Genomic DNA, 13,141 nt, shown 5'->3' with positions numbered 1-13,141 from the left:
TTTGTTGGGGGGCCGGAACATAATTACAAATAATTTGTAGACTGCAAGAAGCCCAAACAGATATGTTTGACTAATACATAATCATTTCAAACCTTGCTTACATTTGTATACAATCACGTCTCTCTCTGTTATGCGTGGGAATACTTTGGAACAGATTTCTTCAATTTAAATCACTTGGAGCTGATGTCCTGGTGTTTTTACAGTCTGATGTCCAACAACGAAAATAAAAACGTATTCTATTTTTTTATCAGAAAACCTTAAGGCCTCCAGTTTGGGAACCCTGTTATGTTGTAACCAGGGGTTGTATTGGAGGATCGTTAATTTATTTAGTGAATAGGGCATTACGTTTTGACCAACGTTCAGCATTGTTTTACTGCTACATCCCTGGTTGTAGTCTATGTGTTGTGTTCAATAATTCTTCAGTACTAGGTCTCTATCTAGGAATGATGTTATTTTCTCTTCATTTAACCTAGTTATGGTGTTTCTGGGATGTTCAGGTCACACTCAGGGCCAGTTTGAGGAGTTCTTTAGGAAGACCCCACTGGGCCGCTACATCTCAGAGGCAGACCCGGAGATGCAGGCTGAGTTCTTCCACAGGTACCTGCAGGATTTCATCTCCATGACCATGAATGTGACCTGTCAGGAGGATCTGCAGGTAATGAGTTTCATTGTTTTACTTTCAACATTTATAAAATGATGTCATTAGTCTGTTTTTATGGATCCCAGCAATCATTGGAATACATGGATGTCTGTTTCTGACTGGAGAGTCCTGCCTAAATAAAGATGAATTGAATTGTTATTTCAAGGTGTTAATTATTAGTTTGTGTGTGTGTACGCATCCATACATCCTAACCAATCTTCCAGCTCCTTTGCGGTGCCTTGACCTGTTGTGTGAACGAGCTGCGGCTGCGTCACGATGACGTCATGGGGAAGGAAGTGACCTCGCTGCCTTGGGTCCACGCTGCCTACCATGAGTTTAAGAACCGCCTGCAGAACCTGTCCAGGATGATCAGCATGGAGCCCCAGTTGGCCCAGGTCCTCCGGGGGAACACACATGCCAGAGAGGGGGATGAACTGGTCAGTATTACTGGGAAGTTCCACTGGGGCGTTGGGAAAACACTATGTTCTATACCAGCTGCACTGGAGTCCAAACTGTGGGCCAGCGTAAGCAGAGCGCGAGGCTTCTAGGTGTGAAGATCTTGAAATTAAAACCAGGAGCAGCACACATTATTATGAGCCGTCCTCCACTCTGCAGCCTCCACTGAAGTCTAGTATAGCAGGCCAGTTCAGCGTTAAAGGGATTCTTCATTTTATTTCAAGCAATGATACTTTTGTTTTCTTCCAGTCTTTTGAATGCTGGTAGAGATGAAATGGAAGGTAAATATTAGTGTTTTAGCTCCAGCGTAGGGGAGATGCTTGCTGTAATATCACTCCTTTATGCTGTGTGGCTTGTGTTGTATTGGCACGAATACTTGTGTTAATATAAAACATTTTCAGGAACAAGGATGTCTTAAGTATATTCCTCTGCAGTGTGTCATTTTGCATTGACCATAGCCTTGTGTGCCTAGCATCTATGTTCTCCTCTGCCAGGATGCAGAGCCAACGTGATAATGCAATGTCTAGCTACACGAGACTGCGTTACCCCTCAAAGCATGCGTTAACTCCCCAGGTGCTGGACGTGTATGCGGCCGTGGCCTGTGTAGAGTACCTGGAGCCCCAGGCTCTGGACACAGACGGCCAGCGGCTGGTCTGGCTCAGACAGGTCAAGAGGCTCCAGGTCCCCATCGAGCTGGTCTGCTCCGAGGAGAATCTGAGACACTATAAGGACAGGAGCGTGGCCATGGTCCACAGAGTTCAGTGAGTTAACAGGGATTCTATTCAATCTCAATGACCTGGAACTTGAATGTCAAGGTTGACACAATGACATTGACATGGCCAGTATATAAACTGACTCTATTTATCAACTGTTATTTTCTGTTTGTTGCATTGTCCCTTTATTTAATTTTGATTTAAAAGAAGTGTAAAGCTGTCCAGTCATCTGAAGGGCAGTTTTGTATTTTTTGGTAGCTGCTAAAACTTTAGAACAACAGAATGCCAGTTGTATTTTTTTTGTGACTTGTTTTTTCTGTGGTTTCTGTAGGACTGGGTGGAACCGCGTCGTCACCCTGTCTCTGTTTGTGGAGCACATGTTACTGGGCATCGAGGAGGTGGAGAAGAAGCTGAAGCCTCTGGTCTTGGAGCACACCAGAGGGTTGTGCCAGGTCAGTGTGGTCTGGGGTCATACCTATAGGAATAATGATGTCAATTGAGAATCTCCATCAAAAATGATTTAAATCCAGGATTGGGCTTAATCTGTGTCTGGGAAACCTCCTTTTATTGTATGTATAGTACTGTATAGTGGCGCAGCGGTCAAAGGCACTGCATCTCCATGCTAGAGGCTTCACTACACACACCCTGGTTCGAATCCAGGCTGTATCACAACCGGCCGTGATTGGGAGTCCCATAGGGCGGCGCACAATTGGCCCAGGTTTGACCAGTGTAGGCCGTCATTGTAAATAAGAATTTGTTCTTAACTGACTTGCCTAGTTAAATAAAATGGTGCCCTTCAGTGGTCTATTTTAGTCAGTGTAACAGGTAACCACACCACTCCTCTGATTTGCCTGGGCTAATATCAGAATAATATACTGAACTAAAATATAAATGCAATAAGATTTTACTGAGTTTCAGTTCACATAAGGAAATCTGTCTATTGAAATACATTCATTTCATCTATGGATTTCACATGACTGGGAATACAGATATGAATCTCTTGATCACAGACACCTTAAAAAAAATGTGGGGATCAGAAAACCACTCAGTATCTGGTGTGACCACCATTTGCCTCATGCAGTGAGACATCTTCTTTGCATAGAGTTGATCAGGCTGTTGATTGTGGAATGTTGTCCCACTCCTCTTCAATGACTGTGTGAAATTGCTGGATATTGGCGGGAACTTGAACACGCTGTTGTACCCGTTGATCCAGAGCATCTCAAACATGCTCAATGGGTGACATGTCTGGTGATTATGCAGGCCATGGAATAAATGGGACATTTTCAGCTTCCAGGAATTGTGTGCAGATCCTAATGACATGGGGCCATGCATTATCATGCTGACACATGAGGTGATGGCGGCGGATGAATGGCATGACAATGGGCCTCAGGATCTCGTCACGGTATCTCTGTACATTGAAATTGCCATTGATAAAATGCAATTGTGTACATTGTCCGTAGCTTATGCCTTTTTAAAGGGGTGGATCTGCTTAATATTGAGGAAAGAATATTGGTTCCATCAATGTAATTTGTCTGCATCATTTCCAATCCCCCATATATTTTTGGGGTAAATATATACAGTGGGGAGAAAAAGTATTTGATACACTGCTGATTTTGCAGGTTTTCCTACTTACAAAGCATGTAGAGGTCTGTAATTTTTATCATAGGTACACTTCAACTGTGACAGACGCAATCTAAAACAAAAATCCAGAAAATCACATTGTATGATTTTTAAGTAAAGCCATCCCTAAAGCCAACACCTCATTTGGCAGCCTTTCCTTCCAGTTCTCTGCTGCCTGTGACTGCAACGAATTGCAAAAATCGCTGAAGTTGGAGACTTTTATCTCCCTCACCAACTTTAAACATCTGCTATCTGAGCAGCTAACCGATCGCATGCAGCTGTACATAGTCCATCGGTAAATAGCCCACCCAATTTACCTACCTCAGCCCCATACTGTTTTTATTTATTTACTTTTCGGCTCTTTTGCACACCAGTATCTCTACCTGCACATGACCATTTGATCATTTATCACTCCAGTGTTAATCTGCTAAATTGTTATTATTCACCTACCTCCTCATGCCTTTTGCACACAATGTATATAGACTCTTTTTTTCTTTTTCTAGTGTGTTATTGACTTGTTTATTGTTTACTCCATGTGTAACTCTGTGTTGTCTGTTCACACTGCTATGCTTTATCTTGGCCAGGTCGTAGTTGTAAATGAGAACTTGTTCTCAACTAGCCTACCTGGTTAAATAAAGGTGAAATATATATATTTTTTTTAAATTCAACCTGAACATTCAACCTCTCCCATCTATCTCTCAACATCATCCTTTTTGGATTTCTATTTGCCATATATTTTTCAACTGTACTGTGATGCTTCACAAACGAATTTGGCACTATTCACAATGTTGACATCAGTAAACCGCTCACCCACACGATACCATACATGTGGTCTGCAGTTGTGAGGCTGATTTTGAATGTACTGCCAAATTCTCTAAAACAAGTTTGGAGGAGGCTTGTGGTAGAGAAATGAACATGACATTTTCTGGCAACAGCTCTGGTGGACATTCCTGCAATCAGCATGCCAATTGCATATGCTTTTTGTGCAAATGGGAAATGTCTGCAATCTTTTATTTGTGCTCATGAAACATAGGGCCAACACTTTACATGTTGAGTTTATATTTTTGTTCAGTGTCATTTTTCCTTTCCTTTCAAAATGGCATTTGTTCTATCAAGATCCTGGAGAAGGACTCTGACCTGAAAATGAAGAAGCCGTTTGAGGCGGTGATCGGTATACTGAAAGCCTGCAAAGACGGAGCAATGGAGCGCATTTTCAGGTATGGATTCCCTTCCTTCCTCATCTGTCTGGAAGTATATTTCTATTAGAATCCTGATCCAGCAAAGCAGAGATTAGCTGGTATTATACCACAAAGGAAGCATATGGCTGGATCATGATTAGACTCTGACCACTCAAACCTCAGGGCCTTACTTATAGTGGGTATATACAAGGACCTGGAGTTTTTCCTGGTCACATTCACGTAACAAAGAAAAACTCAGGGCCTTCATTATAGTGTATAGTGTCTAGCTCTATAATTTTAACAAGCTCAAGCGCAAGTTAAGTATGCTGTATGCTTAACTCGCATAACTCGCTATCTTGTCCGTGTCCAGGTTTGGCCTCCAGCCGTGCCCTGTGTGTATGAGCGACCCCCATGACCCCCTGAGCCTGCCGTGTGACCACATCTACTGCCTGGCCTGCATCAGACAGTGGCTGGTCCCAGGTCAGATGTTCTGTCCTCTCTGCATGCAGGCTGTGCCAGACGACTTCACTCTCAGGCCCTCTGAAGACATAAGGTGAGGGCGGACCCTCTCATGTTGATTAGTACATGACTAAGGTTATTAGACATACTGATGGCTCTGTTTGTTATGTGAAGAAGATAACCTCATGGAAATAACTCTCACTTTATTGTCATTTAATCTTATTTGAATGTTTTATTGTTGATTAAGCTTCAATTCATTCATTCATTTCCCTGCCATTCATTAGTTTCCCTGCCATTCATTAGTTTCCCTGCCATTCATTCATTTCCCTGCCATTCATTAGTTTCCCTGCCATTCATTAATGACCTAATAGCGTTTTTGTGTATGCATTTTAGGCTCACCAGTTTTAAATGCTTTCATACTGTTAGGTTCTAAATTAACCTTGTAAAAACTCATGGACCATTAAGTGACTTGCCTAGTTAAATAAAGGTAAAATAAATAAAAACTTCTGTTGAAGAAACCAGACTATTGCACTCAATATTTCAATAGGATAACTGATAATTAACACGATTTCAAGTTTAGAGTCAGAACCCATCAATATTGTAACGGAATTGAATTATTAACATACAGTATGTGTGGGTTCATTGCATTGTTGGTCACGGTTGTGTCAATCATATTATTATACAGAGTTCTCATCAACCAGAACGCCCGCTTCAGGAAGCAGTGCAACGCCTTCTTCATAGACCTGGTCTCAACAGTGTGCTTCAAGGACAACTCTCCCCCCTGCAGGGCCATCATCCTCCACCTGCTCTCCTTCCTCATGGTGGAGGTCCACTCTGTGCCCATCATCAGAGGTGGTGAGTGGGTGGAGATGGGGGTGTGGGCCACTGTGTTTGTCTTGTGTGTTTTCCTCATAATCCTCTTCCTGTTTGCCAGCTCATCGTCAGATTCTGACCAAGGCCCTCTCTCCCTTTGACGACTCCGTTGACAAAAACCCAGTAGTACGGTCGGTTGTTCTCAAACTCCTGCTCAAATACAGGTGATTATGTGACTAGTACTGCTAGACTACTCTTTCATTCATAATTTTAAATATATCAACATTTTTTAAATTCCCCTCACTGTTTGATTAAATTCATGTTTGTTTTTGAAGCTTTGATGACGTGAAAGACTACCTGCAGCAGCACCTGACAGCAGTTGAACAGAGCAACATCTTGGAGGAATCAGACAAGAATGAACTGTATTCTCTGTATATCAACTGTCTGGAGGTAGGTGTACATATGGCCCATTGAATCATCTGTCTGGAGATAGGTGTATATATGGCCCATTGAATCATCTGTCTGGAGGTAGGTGTACATATGGCCCATTGAATCATCTGTCTGGAGGTAGGTGTACATATATGGCCCATTGAATCATCTGTCTGGAGGTAGGTGTATATATGGCCCATTGAATCATCTGTCTGGAGGTAGGTGTACATATGGCCCATTGAATCATCTGTCTGGAGGTAGGTGTATATATGGCCCATTGAATCATCTGTCTGGAGGTAGGTGTATATATGGCCCATTGAATGGAGGTAGGTGTACATATGGCCCATTGGATCATCTGTCTGGAGGTAGGTGTACATATGGCCCATTGAATCATCTGTCTGGAGGTAGGTGTACATATGGCCCATTGAATCATCTGTCTGGAGGTAGGTGTATATATGGCCCATTGAATGGAGGTAGGTGTATATATGACCCATTTGAATCTACAGTAGCATTTATGTGGTTGGTGTATATAAAGAGTTATGCATCAGTAATTGTTGGTGTGAAGAGATATCGGCTAAGTACATTGATTTGACTGTTTGGAGTTGATGCAAAATCCTAGCCTTAAAATTAATACATAGTGTCATGCTTGAAACTCAGTCTTTACTGCTGTGGATTTAGTTATGTCAATGGCTGCCTGCATGTGCTATTTCAGTGAATAATGCTATTTCAGTGACACGTGCTATTTCAGTGACGCGTGCTATTTCAGTGACGCCTGCTATTTCAGTGACGCCTGCTATTTCAGTGACGCGTGCTATTTCAGTGACGCGTGCGATTTCAGTGAATAATGCTATTTCAGTGACACGTGCTATTTCAGTGAATAATGCTATTTAAATGAATAATGCTATTTCAGTGACGTGTGCGATTTCAGTGAATAATGCGATTTCAGTGAATAATGCTATTTCAGTGACGCGTGCGATTTCAGTGAATAATGCTATTTCAGTGACGCGTGCGATTTCAGTGAATAATGCTATTTCAGTGACGCGTGCGATTTCAGTGAATAATGCGATTTCAGTGAATAATGCTATTTCAAGCAACTACATGTAGAGTTTTTGCATTGTAATTTCAGAAAATGTCCATAATAATCTATCTAAGGTAATAGTGGAATGATAGTGTTTTACACATTTTTTTTTATTTTGGGCCAATACAAAATAGCATTCTAAAATGCAGACTTGCTATTTGACAATGAAAGCCAGATGGGAAAACTGCACCCTCCCTCTTACATCGACGTCACTAAAAGGCGTGGTCATCTCCTCACCTTAACCAACACAAAAACATCCTATGGCGTTCTGCATTAGCATCGAACAGCCCCCGTGATATGCAGCTGTTCAGGGAAGCTAGAAATCATTATACACAGGCAGTTAGAAAAGCCAAGGCTAGCTTTTTCAAGCAGAAATTTGCTTCCTGCAACACTAACTCAAAAAAGTTCTGGGACACTGTAAAGTCCATGGAGAATAAGAACACCTCCTCCCAGCTGCCCACTGCACTGAAGATAGGAAACACTGTCACCACTGATAAATCCACCATAATTGAGAATTTCAATAAGCATTTTTCTACGGCTGGCCATGCTTTCCACCTGGCTACTCCTACCCCGGACAACAGCACTGCACCCCCAACAGCAACTCGCCCAAGCCTTCCCCATTTCTCCTTCTCCCAAATCCATTCAGCTGATGTTCTGAAAGAGCTGCAAAATCTGGACCCCTACAAATCAGCCGGGCTAGACAATCTGGACCCTTTCTTTCTAAAATTATCTGCCGAAATTGTTGCCACCCCTATTACTAGCCTGTTCAACCTCTCTTTCGTGTCGTCTGAGATTCCCAAAGATTGGAAAGCAGCTGCGGTCATCCCCCTCTTCAAAGGGGGGGACACTCTTGACCCAAACTGCTACAGACCTATATCTATCCTACCGTGCCTTTCTAAGGTCTTCGAAAGCCAAGTCAACAAACAGATTACCGACCATTTCGAATCTCACCATACCTTCTCTGCTATGCAATCTGGTTTCAGAGCTGGTCATGGGTGCACCTCAGCCACGCTCAAGGTCCTAAACGATATCTTAACCGCCATCGATAAGAAACATTACTGTGCAGCCGTATTCATTGATCTGGCCAAGGCTTTCGACTCTGTCAATCACCATATCCTCATCGGCAGACTCGACAGCCTTGGTTTCTCAAATGATTGCCTCGCCTGGTTCACCAACTACTTCTCTGATAGAGTTCAGTGTGTCAAATCGGAGGGTCTGCTGTCCGGACCTCTGGCAGTCTCTATGGGGGTGCCACAGGGTTCAATTCTTGGACCGACTCTCTTCTCTGTATACATCAATGAGGTCGCTCTTGCTGCTGGTGAGTCCCTGATCCACCTCTACGCAGACGACACCATTCTGTATACTTCCGGCCCTTCTCTGGACACTGTTAACAACCCTCCAGGCAAGCTTCAATGCCATACAACTCTCCTTCCGTGGCCTCCAATTGCTCTTGAATGCAAGTAAAACTAAATGCATGCTCTTCAACCGATCGCTGCCTGCACCTACCCGCCTGTCCAACATCACTACTCTGGACGGCTCTGACTTAGAATACGTGGACAACTACAAATACTTAGGTGTCTGGTTAGATTGTAAACTCTCCTTCCAGACCCATATCAAACATCTCCAATCCAAAGTTAAATCTAGAATTGGCTTCCTATTTCGCAACAAAGCATCCTTCACTCATGCTGCCAAACATACCCTTGTAAAACTGACCATCCTACCAATCCTCGACTTTGGCGATGTCATTTACAAAATAGCCTCCAATACCCTACTCAACAAATTGGATGCAGTCTATCACAGTGCAATCCGTTTTATCACCAAAGCCCCATATACTACCCACCATTGCGACCTGTACGCTCTCGTTGGCTGGCCCTCGCTTCATACTCGTCGCCAAACCCACTGGCTCCATGTCATCTACAAGACACTGCTAGGTAAAGTCCCCCCTTATCTCAGCTCGCTGGTCACCATAGCATCTCCCACCTGTAGCACACGCTCCAGCAGGTATATCTCTCTAGTCACCCCCAAAACCAATTCTTTCTTTGGCCGCCTCTCCTTCCAGTTCTCTGCTGCCAATGACTGGAACGAACTACAAAAATCTCTTAAACTGGAAACACTTATCTCCCTCACTAGCTTTAAGCACCAACTGTCAGAGCAGCTCACAGATTACTGCACCTGTACATAGCCCACCTATAATTTAGCCCAAACAACTACCTCTTTCCCAACTGTATTTAATTTTAATTTATTTATTTATTTTGCTCCTTTGCACCCCATTATTTTTTTATTTCTACTTTGCACATTCTTCCATTGCAAAACTACCATTCCAGTATTTTACTTGCTATATTGTATTTACTTTGCCATCTTGGCCTTTTTTGCCTTTACCTCCCTTCTCACCTCATTTGCTCACATTGTATATAGACTTGTTTATACTGCATTATTGACTGTATGTTTGTTTTTACTCCATGTGTAACTCTGTGTCGTTTTATCTGTCGAACTGCTTTGCTTTATCTTGGCCAGGTCGCAATTGTAAATGAGAACTTGTTCTCAACTTGCCTACCTGGTTAAATAAAGGTAAAATAAATAAATAAATAAAAAATCGAGCCGAACGAACAATGGCAGATTGGGACAAGCGGACAATGTAGAAATCACTTTGTCATTTCCTGGTTACTGAAATTCCATGCTCAATTTCAGTATGTGTGAGAAAACAAGCACTGAATAGCGTAGGGAATCAATGTACCATCTAAATCACTGTGAAATAGGTTTCCAATTACCAAAAATATGTTTTTACGGCTGTTTTGAAGTTGATGGACGTAACTGAAAGTAAAATAGTCTTGCTATCAAGGATCCTTGGGAAGTCAGATGGCACTAACCTCTCCACCGTGTTGCGGGGGAGGGGAGGGAATTGTTTATATTGAGCCTAAGTGGAGTTGCAGTTCACCAAGCTTCTACATGGATGACACATTCTACATGTAGCATCTTTCAGTGACATGCTTTTTCAGTGACATCATTGTCACACCCTCCTCTCCATCCCAGGATTCCATGTTTGAGCGGATGCAGTGCCACACGGTGGCGGAGCAGCAGGCCTGCATGCAGGATGAGAGGGTCTTCCTGGGAGACTTCCTGCAGTTGGATGCCGGACACGCAGCCACCGTAGAGTACCTGCAGCAGGTGGCCAGGGTGCGCATGGGGCTGGACAGAGCTGCAGACCTGCTGGTCCACATGCTGTCTGCTGCTGCCACAGGTACGTACGTCATCCTGGATCCTGTTCAGTAGGGTACAACTAGCATTGGGTCATTTCAAGTAGTCTGCCAGTATCACTCCATTTAATAATGGTTTTCTTCTGTTTTGTTCCTGTTGAACACGACCCTTGTGTTTCAAAATTATACTTGTGGGTGTAGGTCAACTGTCGTATAATATATATGATTGATTTGATAGACTATTCAATGATTTAATTAATACAGTAGGACGGCAGGTAGCCTAGCGGTTAGATTATTGGGTCAGTAAGTGAAAGTTTGCTGGTTTGAATACCCGAGCCGACAAGGTGGAAAATCTGTCGATGTGCTCTTGAGCAAGGCACTTAACCTTCATTTGCTCAAGGGGCACCATACTACTATGGCTGACTCTGTAAAACAACATATCTAACTTCACCTACCCAGTGTATGTGACTATAAAACCTATCTATTTAAAGATACAAAAATAGTATCCGTTTGCCTAATTATCCTAGTCCTCCTCTCAATCAATCGTATGTGTTCATGTGACGCTTCCCCCTCCCATTATGGTCCAATAGGATCGCAGGAGGAGTCTCCTAACGGCGTTGCGGCCTTCCTGACCAGCGTGGTAGAACTGTGTAGACGCAGCGGGAACGACTGGTACCGGGTCTACCTCATCCGTAAGATCTGCAGCCAGCGCGGCGTGGAGTTTGTTCAGAAACTACTGAAGGTGGCTGACATCCGGTGGTTGTTCCCTGCTGAAGTTCTGCAGCAGGTATTGTGGCCATTTTGTCTTTCTTTATGGGAGAGTAATGTAGGGAGCAATACGATGTCCGTACCAAGCTGGAAGTGGTACAGGGATAGTCAACCTTTTAGCTTCGGGTGTTCTTATTTCATCCAAAATGTTTTTAAGTTTGTATTTGTTAAATGGGTATTTAATATCTAGAATCTCAGGATGTAGCGATTATGTATGTAGTTTTTTTTACTAAGTATTCCTGTATTGATATAAACCATATTTCATACCATTTTAACCACTCTTTCTCTCTTCTGTTGTCCTTCAGAATGAAGATGGCAGCCAGATAGACCAATATCTTGTGTGTGGAGAGGATTACAAGACAATCCGAGATGCTGTTGCCAAGGCAATGATGGAAGGCAAAATCGAGGGATTGGACAACGCTTGTGAGGTATTGTTGTAGTTCTACTTTACTTCATAACTGAAACATCTGCAGAACAATTTGAATTTGTATGTTCTTTCTATCAGATATTCTGTTTTTAAAGTGTTAAAGGCCCAGTGCAGTCAAAACATGATTTTTCCTGTGTTGTATGTATATTTCCACACTGAGGTTGGAATGATACTGTGAAAGTGATGATAAGGCCCTATTAACATGAGAGCTGTTTTTCAGCCTGTTTTGGTGGGATGGAGTTTTGGCCTTCCATGGTGACATCACCATGCAGTAAATTAGTTAATAGACCAATAAGAAAGAGTTCCAAATCTCTGCCAATAACAGCACGTTTTCAGTTTTTCCATCCCCACACAGTCCACTCCCAGACAGTCCTAGCAAAACTCTTACTTGAGAAATTGCTCTTTGTTAAGAAGCTATTGTTTATTTTTGACAATTTTCATTTAAAACAATCATAGTAAGGTACTTAATTATTACCAATCAATTATTTCGATATTGGGGGAAAAACACTGGTGTGTGTGTGTGTGTGTGTGTGTGTGTGTGTGTGTGTGTGTGTGTGTGTGTGTGTGTGTGTGTGTGTGTGTGTGGTGTGTGTGTGTGTGTGGTGTGTGCAGGGCTGTAAATGTCCTCCACAGAAGAAAGCAGTCTACCTGCTCCTGGCCCTGTTCAGAGAAGTCACCTCTCTCTACAGATCAGCCAATGACAGCTTCCATCCTAAACCTGTGGTAAGAGTCCTTATACTGTGATGTAGTCCCAATTCACTCCTTCGTACCCTTCACTGATTTGAAAGAAAATGACTGACATAAGACATATGGTGGAAACTCCTACTGCCCATGTCACCACCAATCAAATGCTTTTAGATTTGCAGGAAGTAGTGAATGAGTGCACATGTCAAGAGAAAGGAATATTATTGTCAGTCTCTTCAGCTTCCATACTTCGCCTGTCTTTACACCTAAAGCTAACACTGTATCAACTGTCTCCTCAGCTTCCATACTTCACCTGTCTTTACACCTAAAGCTAACACTGTATCAACTGACTCCTCAGCTTCCATACTTCACCTGTCTCTTTAACAGTGTCTTTACACCTAAAGCTTACACTGTATCCCCCCAGCAATGCCAGGCCCTGTTGGCGTTCATCCAGGCCTCCAAGGTGTTGGTCAGCCCAGAGGTGAGGGCCTTCGCCCAGGCCCTGGTGGCCAACCGGCTGGGGCCCCTGGAAGTCCGTCCCGGGGCCTCTGGGGCCCAGTGTGTGGTAGTGGAGCTGAGCGTCCACCTGGCTGCAGTGCTGCTCTGTGGGAACCAGGGTCTACTGACGCCCCTCCAGCAGCTGGCCCTACTGCCTGCCAACATGCAGGTGGGAACACTGTTT

General features: G+C 43.2%; 1 protein-coding gene across 4 annotated transcripts in view; it reads left to right on the top strand.

The window, feature by feature from the left end:
- Positions 1–13,141, top strand: part of rnf213a (ring finger protein 213a) — a 65,451-nt gene that overhangs the window by 31,257 nt on the left and 21,053 nt on the right. For all 4 annotated transcript variants that reach the window (XR_004206792.1, XM_031813778.1, XM_031813779.1 and 1 more), the window contains exons 38-51: positions 498–655; positions 865–1,077; positions 1,670–1,857; positions 2,141–2,261; positions 4,546–4,646; positions 4,978–5,160; positions 5,752–5,921; positions 6,001–6,103; positions 6,215–6,329; positions 10,417–10,624; positions 11,171–11,367; positions 11,654–11,776; positions 12,388–12,498; positions 12,884–13,126. Coding sequence is in view for 3 of the 4 variants with exons in the window: in XM_031813778.1 (XP_031669638.1) it covers positions 498–655; positions 865–1,077; positions 1,670–1,857; positions 2,141–2,261; positions 4,546–4,646; positions 4,978–5,160; positions 5,752–5,921; positions 6,001–6,103; positions 6,215–6,329; positions 10,417–10,624; positions 11,171–11,367; positions 11,654–11,776; positions 12,388–12,498; positions 12,884–13,126 (2,234 nt within the window). In the remaining variant the exon portion in view is untranslated. The remainder of the gene's footprint in view (positions 1–497; positions 656–864; positions 1,078–1,669; positions 1,858–2,140; positions 2,262–4,545; positions 4,647–4,977; positions 5,161–5,751; positions 5,922–6,000; positions 6,104–6,214; positions 6,330–10,416; positions 10,625–11,170; positions 11,368–11,653; positions 11,777–12,387; positions 12,499–12,883; positions 13,127–13,141) is intronic.

The sequence above is a fragment of the Oncorhynchus kisutch genome, unplaced genomic scaffold (genome assembly GCF_002021735.2).
Source record: "Oncorhynchus kisutch isolate 150728-3 unplaced genomic scaffold, Okis_V2 Okis06b-Okis10b_hom, whole genome shotgun sequence".
NCBI classification, from domain to species: domain Eukaryota; kingdom Metazoa; phylum Chordata; class Actinopteri; order Salmoniformes; family Salmonidae; genus Oncorhynchus; species Oncorhynchus kisutch.
Note: the sequence above shows the minus strand (reverse complement) of the source record. Positions and strands in the feature narration are given on the sequence as shown.